Raw genomic sequence first — 8,969 nt, 5'->3', positions numbered from 1 at the left:
TGATAAGTTAGTGCGGGCTTGAGTTTGGTACAATGAGCTATGGTATCAAGCCACTTTGATGCGTTAATTAGAAAAAGGTGCCTCACTGCCACGTAGGAATTGCGTACAAGGATCATATTTGGACAAGGACAAAGAAAGAAGCAACAAGTACGTGGCATGTTCACAAAAGCTAATCCACTTTCAGCATTCATCTCTCTGACCTGCTTATTTTTGTTTTTAAAATTATTTAAAAAAAATTAATTTTTTTATTTTTTTATTAACTTTAAATTAATATATTTTTAGTGTTTTTGAATTATTTTAATGTGCCGAGATCAAAATTTTTTTTAAAAAAAAATCATTGACATACATTTTAACATAAAAAATTATTTAAAAAATAACTACAACTACTCTGCAAAACAAGCTCGAATTTAGATATTCATCTTGTTTTTTACTAACAACTAAATTTATAAATATCAAATTAAAAAATAAAAAAAAGTTAAAAAAAATAACCTATCCATCAGTTACAATCATTTTAGTTAAGATGGTGTTTGAGATAGCAGTAATAATTAAAATTGTTTTGTTTTATTTTTTAAATTTTATTTTTTATATTAATCTATTATAATAATTTAAAAATATATAAAAATAATTTAAAAAAAATATATTAAAAGTTCATAAAACTTCGATTGAACGATACTATAAAAGTAAAAGTAAAAGTAAGAATGTAACTATCTAGGTGGTGGCCTAGTTGTAAGAGCTTGAGACCAAGAGGTTTGCTTTCTCTGTGGTCTCATGTTCGAGCCCTGTGGTTGCTCATATGATGGCCACTGGAGGTTTACATGGTCGTTAACTTCAGAGTCTGTGAGATTAGTCGAGATACGCGCAAGCTGGCCCGAACACCCATGTTAAACTAAAAAAAAAAAATAAGAATGTCTGCATAAAGCAAACCATATTTTGGTGGAGGTAATTGAACATGTTTGTTCATGCCCCACCTCCCAGTCCTAGCTGGCATGATGGCGTAGTGGGTTTCACGTCCCCATTTTGTTCACACGTGAAAAATACTAAATAAATTTCATTAATTAATTATCTTCTTCCGCCAGCTTGTATGTTCCCAGTCCCTCTCCACCTGGCCCTAGGTTAATTTTTCATATTTGGAGCTCAGCTCATCCCCAGCACTCTGTAAACAATTTTTACAGCGACGATGTAGTGGCTGACAAGAAATTATATAATTCATCCAACATTTCTGCAAGTAAATACTAACATAAATTGATGCCAACCGACTGAGATAGTAATCCCCAAACCCACAATGAAGTAGAAAAATAACTCAAGACAATTAAAATTAAAATTTGAATAGAAACTTTGATGCATAGATAATCTTATACTTACCAATCAAATATATTGAAAAAGAACTTTAATATGTTGTGTATAGTAAAACAAGAACATGAAGTATGTGAAGACATCACAACGTCAGTTATATCATGATAAAACAATTATTGATATGTCCCAACAAAAAAAAAATGTCACTTCACACAAAACTTAAGTTTATTCAAAATATCATGGCTGTTAAATTTTACTATAAAGAAAATAATATATAGTCCTTTTAAATAACTTTAATAGACCCTTATTGTGTTGCAAACCAATATGCCTAGGCTAATAATCAACCAACACAAATCTAATGCTTAAAATTATCATAAAACATTAATTTTTGACCAAATCAAACTCAAACAAAAACACAAGCCAACGTAAATATCCAAGTAATAAAATAAAACAACAAATAAAATTTTAAAATAATTTAGATTAATACAAAGTCATTAAATACTCAAGTCCTCCTTTTCTTATGTAGTTATAATAAATAAAAAATTCTTATAAAAAATGATTTTAAAACATTATTAAGAAATTCTTACTATACTTGAAAATTATATCGCTTTCTTCTTTTTAGAATTACAAAACTTAAAAAATAAATTGTTGAATATCTTTATATCACGAGGAAAAAAATTATCTTTAAATAAAAAATTCTTAAGTCAAAAGCCAACAAATAATAAAACTTGTGTTGTATATGTTGGCTATATGTTTCAAGAACTTCCTAAACTTCAATTCACCTGGACTTTAACCTGCTATAAAAAATTATGTATGAAAACTCTCATTAAAATTTCAAATCAACAACAATTATGGATATGATAACATAAATCTAAATAATAAACAGAATTAATTACTCTGGAATTCAAATTTCCTTGTTTAATATTTCTGAGATAGTATCATAAATGCCCTTTTATCAACAATAACAAATGAGATCTTTTGAGAAATTTAATTTGAAGTGATTAGTAACACGAGTCGGAGTAGGATGAGTATCAGCTTTACGAACAACGTGGTGTGCTCAGATCCATTAGAGCCCTTTTCAAGTAGGAGTTACCAGCTCCTCATTGGTTGTGCAAGAATTTGATCAGTCTGTGTGAACGTGAAATTGAAAGTTGGGGAAAGATGAAATACACGTTAAAGTTGAAAATGATACATTCCACCTAAAATTTTTCTAAAAATTATTGTTCTTTCAAGCAAAGGAGTCCATGTGGGCTATACAAATGGTTAAGCTCATCGAAGCAAGGAGATAAAAACTCATATCTAACTCGATTTTATATCATGATGTTGGATAAGATCTTATTCAAGTCAAGAGAGCTCTCTTTTTTTCTTTTCTGTTTTTTCCCCTTTATAAATAGTTGCTGTCATTGTTCTGTTTATTGTTTGGAAGGGCATCCAATAAGGCAAGATCAAATTCAGAATTTCTTTTCTTCATTAAAAAATGGTTGCTGTGTTCAACAAAGAGCTCTTAAGTTGGTACCTTATCACTCTCAAACTCAGAGAAACAGTCGAATCTGCGGTTCCAACATCACCTGCTGGTGCCCCATTGCTAGAATCTCCAGAACAACCTCAACAGGAGCAGAAAAAACAACAGCAGACACCATCAGATTCCCTGCAGATTGTGATCGAAGGTGATGAAGAAAATCATGAAGATCATGAGGAAACAAGATCACCAGATTTTGACTGGGTGATATCTATCAAAGAAAAACTTAAAGAAGCTGGCCAAGAAGATGCAGCAGGTTCATGGTCAAAGTTGTCCATCTATCGAGTCCCCCGCTACCTACGAGAGGGGGATGACAAGGCTTATGTCCCCCAGATCATTTCCTTGGGGCCTTACCACCATGGAAAGAAACGTCTTCGCCAAATGGATCAACATAAGTGGCGTTGCCTTCATCGTGTCATCAAGCGTACTAATCAAGATATAAAGCTATATCTTGATGCTGTAAGAGAAATTGAAGAGAAAGCTCGATCTTGCTATGAAGGGCCAATCAATCTTAGCAGCAATGAATTTGTGGAGATGATGGTTCTCGACGGTTGCTTTGTGCTTGAACTGTTTCGAGGTGTCGCTGAGGGATTCAAGAAACTTGGTTATCCTAGAAATGATCCTGTTTTTGCAATGCGTGGTTCAATGCATTCTATTCAGAGAGATATGATAATGTTAGAGAACCAGCTTCCACTGTTTGTACTTGATCGGCTTCTGGGTCTTCAGTTTAACAATTCTGATCAGAAAGGATTGGTAGCCCAGCTTACACTCATATTCTTCGATCCTTTGATGCCAACAGATGAGCCACTGACAAAAAGCGATAGGAATAGATTGGAGTCCTCTTTGGGACGTGCCACTACCTTCGACCCCTTGTCAGATCAGGGAGGCCTTCATTGCCTTGATGTCTTCCGAAGAAGTCTCCTGCGCACAGGGCCTAAACCTGTGCCCAGAAATTGGATCAAGCGAAGGTCAAATGCCAACCGCGTTGCTGATAAGCGACGCCAACAATTGATCCATTGTGTCACTGAGCTCAGAGAGGCTGGTATCAAGCTCAGGAAACGGAAAACTGATCGATTCTGGGATGTTAAATTTAAAAAGGGGATTCTCCGAGTTCCTCGTCTCTTGATTCATGATGGTACTAAATCACTTTTCCTCAATCTTATTGCATTAGAACAGTGCCATATTGATTGTGGCAATGAAATTACCTCTTTTGTGATCTTCATGGACAACTTGATTAACTCCCCTGAGGATGTAGCCTACCTCCATTATTGTGGCATAATTGAGCATTGGCTTGGCAGCGATGCTGATGTTGCAGACCTCTTCAACCAACTCTGTCAAGAGGTGGTTTTCGATATAAATGACAGTTACCTATCCCGATTGTCTGAGGATGTAAACCACTATTACAATCACAAGTGGAACACTTGGCGTGCTAGTCTGAAACATAATTATTTCAGCAATCCCTGGGCAATCGTCTCATTGTTTGCTGCTGTCGTGCTGTTACTACTCACTTTCGCACAGACCTTCTATGGAGTTTATGCTTATTACAGACCAAGTTCTTGATTGCAGTGAGGCTTTCTTGACTCTTTGTTTGTTTTTCTTGAGTTGCAGTTTCTGAATTAAGGTTTTCGGACAAGGAAAGGGTTTTTTTATGTACAATATCCTAATCTCCCTCATCCTTTGAGGTGAGGATTGTTTGGCCTCAAGGCTTTGAGTTTTTGGCATTTCTTTGTATGAATTTATTAATATACAGAAGTTTTCTGCAATAAAAAAGTAGAAGCCAAATGCTAGAATTTGGAAGTTTTACTTGTTTTCTCCTTTTCAATAAACTTGCAATGCTAAAAAGGCCTGAGTTGTCAGTGAAGGAGGCGAGCTTGACTGACAAATTTACTCTCAAGCTCCATGTCCAGAAGAAAATCCAAAGAAATCAAGAGCTCGAGGAAAAAGTTGAGGCCATCACCTACATGACCAGTCTTTTAAATTCGAGACTACGCTAATACACTTCTGCCATAGCTCTGGATGCCTGTTGGGAGGTTATCATAGAAGCATTCAACGTCAAAATGTCATGCAAGCACGATTCCTAATTGCAAAATTGCCTTCCACTTGGTATACTAAGATGATCATATTCGTTGAATGCTAAGTTTCTTCAGAATCGAAATGTGAAAACTAAAGAAAACCTTGCAAAACCCAAAACTAACAATAGCGAAGAACAAGCATACTTTCTGCAAAATATCAATGAAAAACCTCCATGATTTCTCCACTGACATCACCACTATTTCCCTGGTCATATAACTTCAAATGCCAGAGATAAGATGGCAAGTGGTGCTTTGAGAAAGAATTCGCAGATATAGCATGCTGCTAATATTCATGTTTGTCAACATGAGAGAGTACATCGTGCAGATGTCAATTAAGCTCATCATAGAGAAAACAGGAAACTAAAATCTGCTAATGATCAAACCGTGGGGTCTGATGCACAACTGTTTTCTAAAATGAACTACAACGTCAAAGTTTTCTTGATGAGAATGAATAGGGGCATAGTAACTAACTATGGTAATCGGTTCCTGTGCTTGTAATAGCCATGGTGGGAAGTTGCTTTAAAATCTATTTTGAAATGAATAAAGCTATTCGTCACAAAAGCTTGATCACCAATAACAATAATGAAATCACAAAGTTCGTATGAGCTCTGCCACTGTCTCTGATCATGTGCAATTAGCAGCAAAACTTCCACTATAAACAGCATCACTAATTTGCAATACTTTATGCTAAATGTTATCAATCTGCATGGCCGCAGGCCAATAAGTACACAGGTTACATTCAAGCAAGATGTACCTGAACATGAAAACCACACACCAAAATTTGGGATTTTGTGCATGATCAAACCACTGTGGTGCTGCGTCCTTAGTATAGAAGGAATGATTCAAAAGAACATGAAAAATAGCAAATATCTCATATAAAAGGGTATCCTTGAAAGAGAAAATTGGCATTTCCAATTGATGAGAAATGAATAATGTATAACTAGACTGAGCATAATCCTAATGCACTGCTTGACTGGCATTTCCCTCAGTAAACTACAAATCAGTAAAGTAACAATACAGAAACGAAATGTGGCATGCCCTCTTCTATAAATAAAATAAAATCCTTCTGGCAAAGGAGCATCATGAGCCACTATGATTTTTTTTGCTAAACTTTCCACAGGCAAGCTGGCGGATAAAAATGTGGGGAAGTCTTAGTAAGAAGAAACAATCATTCAATGAACCAAAATTGGTCTTCAAAACATCTTCTACAGCAATCATAGCCTTCATAATGCACTGTCAGTCGAAGGTGCCTTCTTTCCATCATATCGCTGTTAGAGAGGAGCAAATAACCGGAATTAAAACCAGTAACCAATCAATCACAGCAGCAAACCCAAGGAAAGAATGGCATGCAATGTCAGATACCTGTTTACCGGTAGAGAATGGAACATATCTATACTTGATCATATGCGAAATCTGTCTCCTCATAGTAAGAACGAAAAGCACGACCCAGTAGGTAAGTAATATAGGCCAGAACACAGGCACATCAAACACACTGAAAAATGTCATTACAAAGGCAATACAAAACGCCTTGGTAATCGAATACCTACAATCAATACCAACATCAAAATCAGTTATTCAATCACACATGCATGACCCCTTAGCTTTCGACAAACAAACAAACAAACAATCAAATTATCCAATTAATCAACATTTCTATCAAATCATGAAACCCTAGAAACGGTCAAAATCAAATCAACGATGACGATTGGATGGTACCAGTACATTACCAGAACTTGAATTCCAGTAACCGGCGGACGAAGGGGCGAAACTCGTCGGATCCACGAGTAGGAAGAGAGGGCCCGTCATGGATCTCGGGGTCAATTTGGGGAGACAGGAATCCAATCAAGAGATTAAGCAAGTATATACCAAGACCGTAAGTGATTATGTAGAAACCTTGAACAAGGTAGACGCGGATTACATAGATCAAGACCACGATTAAGCATGCGATCCAACGGTAGAGGATGTAGGGGACCGTTTTGTCAAGAAAGTGTTGGAACCGCTGTGAGACGACGAAGGACCAGCGTGAGATAGTGGTTGCTGGGGTTGATGATAGAGAGGACAGATCGTCTACTGAAAGAGTCCCGCTTGGCTGCCCGGCTTCCATTTCTGTCTCTTTTGATCTGGTTTGGTTCGGGTCCTTATAAGCTCTCTCTTGTGGACAGGCGACTCTGGTTTTGGACTCCGAAGCTGTGATTTGCGCTGTTTTCTTCTTTCGTTGTTGATTGTTTTCAAGGGAGGGATAGCAATTTGGTGATCGCAAATTCAACCGAAACAGAAAATTTTTTGCCCGATTAAACTCAAGTTGGGATTTTGAAGGTAAAAACTCGGTTTTGGACGAGGTATGGCAAGTGGAAACACTCTACCCAATCTGAAAATCAAGAATGCCCTTAAAGTCTCACAAAATTACATTTATACCAGGAAAAATGAGGAGTTCTCATTTATAGCCATCAAAACTCCCCCCTCTCTCTTCTCCAGCCGGTGGTAGCAGCTCCAACAGTCCGTCATTCTTAGCCCCAGCAGCCCGTCCAGTGATGGGTGGTGCTGACCTCTCTGTTGTTGCTAAAAAAGGTCTGGTCTTTTTTTATTCTTTATTTTATTTTTGGCTAAGCAGGACCAAGGTTTTGCTTCTTCTTTTTTTATGGGTTATACTTAAATTTCAATGAGATAGTTTCTGTATATGAGTTTTCCGTTGATTGGTCTTTGTAGGTCTTTCCATATAAGAGGAATGCAGTGAGGTTGAGGAAGGGGAAGCGGAATCCAAGGACATTGACAAGGTGTTCGAATTGTCGAGAAGAGTTTTATTGCTTGCATTGCATCAAAGAGCAGCATGCTTTTTTTTCTCCATATTAATTTGTTTAAATTGGCTTGTATTTATTCGTTGTTGGGTGCCTGGCGGCTTACCCCTTGTGTGTAAAGAGTTGTCATTTTTGTATAGATTAGGCAGTCATTATAATTTGTGCTCAAAAAATCACGCATCATGTCTCTCTGATTTCAGCTCGGTGCTGTCTTTAGCAGTAAAATCTGACTTGTGGTTCTTGATTTTGAAATGAATTTAGGTATTTAGAAACACGGGAAGAAGCTAGGATGCAATGTCCTGAGTCGTGGAACTTGCAGATGTAAGGCTTGCTCAGCAATTCTATGCAGGGACATTGAATGCAAGGTCTGACTTCTAATTTTGCCAACCCTACTGGTGCTTTCATATCTCTACACTAACAAAGTCTATCTATGTTTCAGGACTTGTCCAAGGAGAAAAGTAAAGTCGACAAGGTTTTATATTTCATTATTTGATCTGGATGCTTCTTCCTGTACTGAAACAAATAAATCAAGATCAGAGTATTGGGATAGAAAGAAAAAAAAAAGAAAAAAAAAGGTAGTCATCTGCCTGTTCATAATTCATTTTCATAGGATCACTAGGAATACTAATGACTTACTGCAATCATTGCAAAGATGGTACACTTTTTTTCTTTTGCATATCATGACTCTTAATGCAAGATAGCTTTGCAATATTAATGTATTAGCATGTATTAGTTGTAGCTTCCACATCACTTGTTGAACTGTGCTTGCTCCTCTATCTACACGTTAATGATTTTGAACTCTATTTATGTGTCATTTACAGAGTTATATTTAGGGTGGTAATTGCTTTACCAGTCGCACTGGTTTACTATATTTTACTAGGACTTTGAAGGTCAGGGCATCAATGGAGATAATGAGCAATAATGAGTTATTACAGTAGCAGCACCTAACACATTTGGCCAATGGGATGTTTTGGACATTCTCTAACAGAACATGAATGAACTTAGAAAGAAACTAGGGAGAGAGGGCTTTAGGAGGAGTTAGGAAATGGAACAATGTGTAATTGTCTAATTGGAAGAAATCTTTATGTCTCTTTGCTTTTTTTTCTCATCTCTAAAGCCTTTTGCCTTTTGTTCCTTTGATCAAAGAAAATGAAGCTTGTACTTTATGGTTCCCCTGCTTATTATTTATTAACCCTTTTCAAGATTAAAATTTTTTTTGATTATATAATATGTGAAATTAAGTTTCGTTTCATAATGATGTTCTAATTTATTGATTAGTGGAAATAAAAA

General features: G+C 36.3%; 2 protein-coding genes and 1 long non-coding RNA gene across 3 annotated transcripts; 2 read left to right on the top strand and 1 right to left on the bottom strand.

The window, feature by feature from the left end:
• The first annotated feature begins 2,535 nt into the window (after positions 1 to 2,535).
• LOC133672883 (UPF0481 protein At3g47200-like) lies at positions 2,536 to 4,617 on the top strand. The gene has a single exon (XM_062093439.1). It carries the CDS (start codon positions 2,771 to 2,773, stop codon positions 4,370 to 4,372), a length of 1,602 nt encoding a protein of 533 aa, XP_061949423.1. The 5' UTR covers positions 2,536 to 2,770; the 3' UTR covers positions 4,373 to 4,617.
• A 1,156-nt stretch (positions 4,618 to 5,773) lies between these two features.
• Positions 5,774 to 7,240, bottom strand: LOC133672450 (protein RER1A-like). Its single transcript, XM_062092874.1, has 3 exons — positions 6,612 to 7,240; positions 6,247 to 6,427; positions 5,774 to 6,152 (listed from the first exon to the last, which is right to left on the bottom strand). Exons 1-3 carry the CDS (start codon positions 6,986 to 6,988, stop codon positions 6,108 to 6,110), a joined length of 603 nt encoding a protein of 200 aa, XP_061948858.1. The 5' UTR covers positions 6,989 to 7,240; the 3' UTR covers positions 5,774 to 6,107.
• A 78-nt stretch (positions 7,241 to 7,318) lies between these two features.
• Positions 7,319 to 8,480, top strand: LOC133672451 (uncharacterized). The gene is made up of 4 exons (XR_009834854.1): positions 7,319 to 7,452; positions 7,591 to 7,658; positions 7,941 to 8,044; positions 8,119 to 8,480. It is a non-coding gene; the product is annotated as an uncharacterized LOC133672451 (long non-coding RNA).
• The last annotated feature ends 489 nt before the right edge of the window (positions 8,481 to 8,969 follow it).

Source organism: Populus nigra, chromosome 14 (assembly GCF_951802175.1).
Source record: "Populus nigra chromosome 14, ddPopNigr1.1, whole genome shotgun sequence".
NCBI lineage: Eukaryota > Viridiplantae > Streptophyta > Magnoliopsida > Malpighiales > Salicaceae > Populus > Populus nigra.
This window is presented reverse-complemented; position numbering and strand designations above follow the sequence as displayed.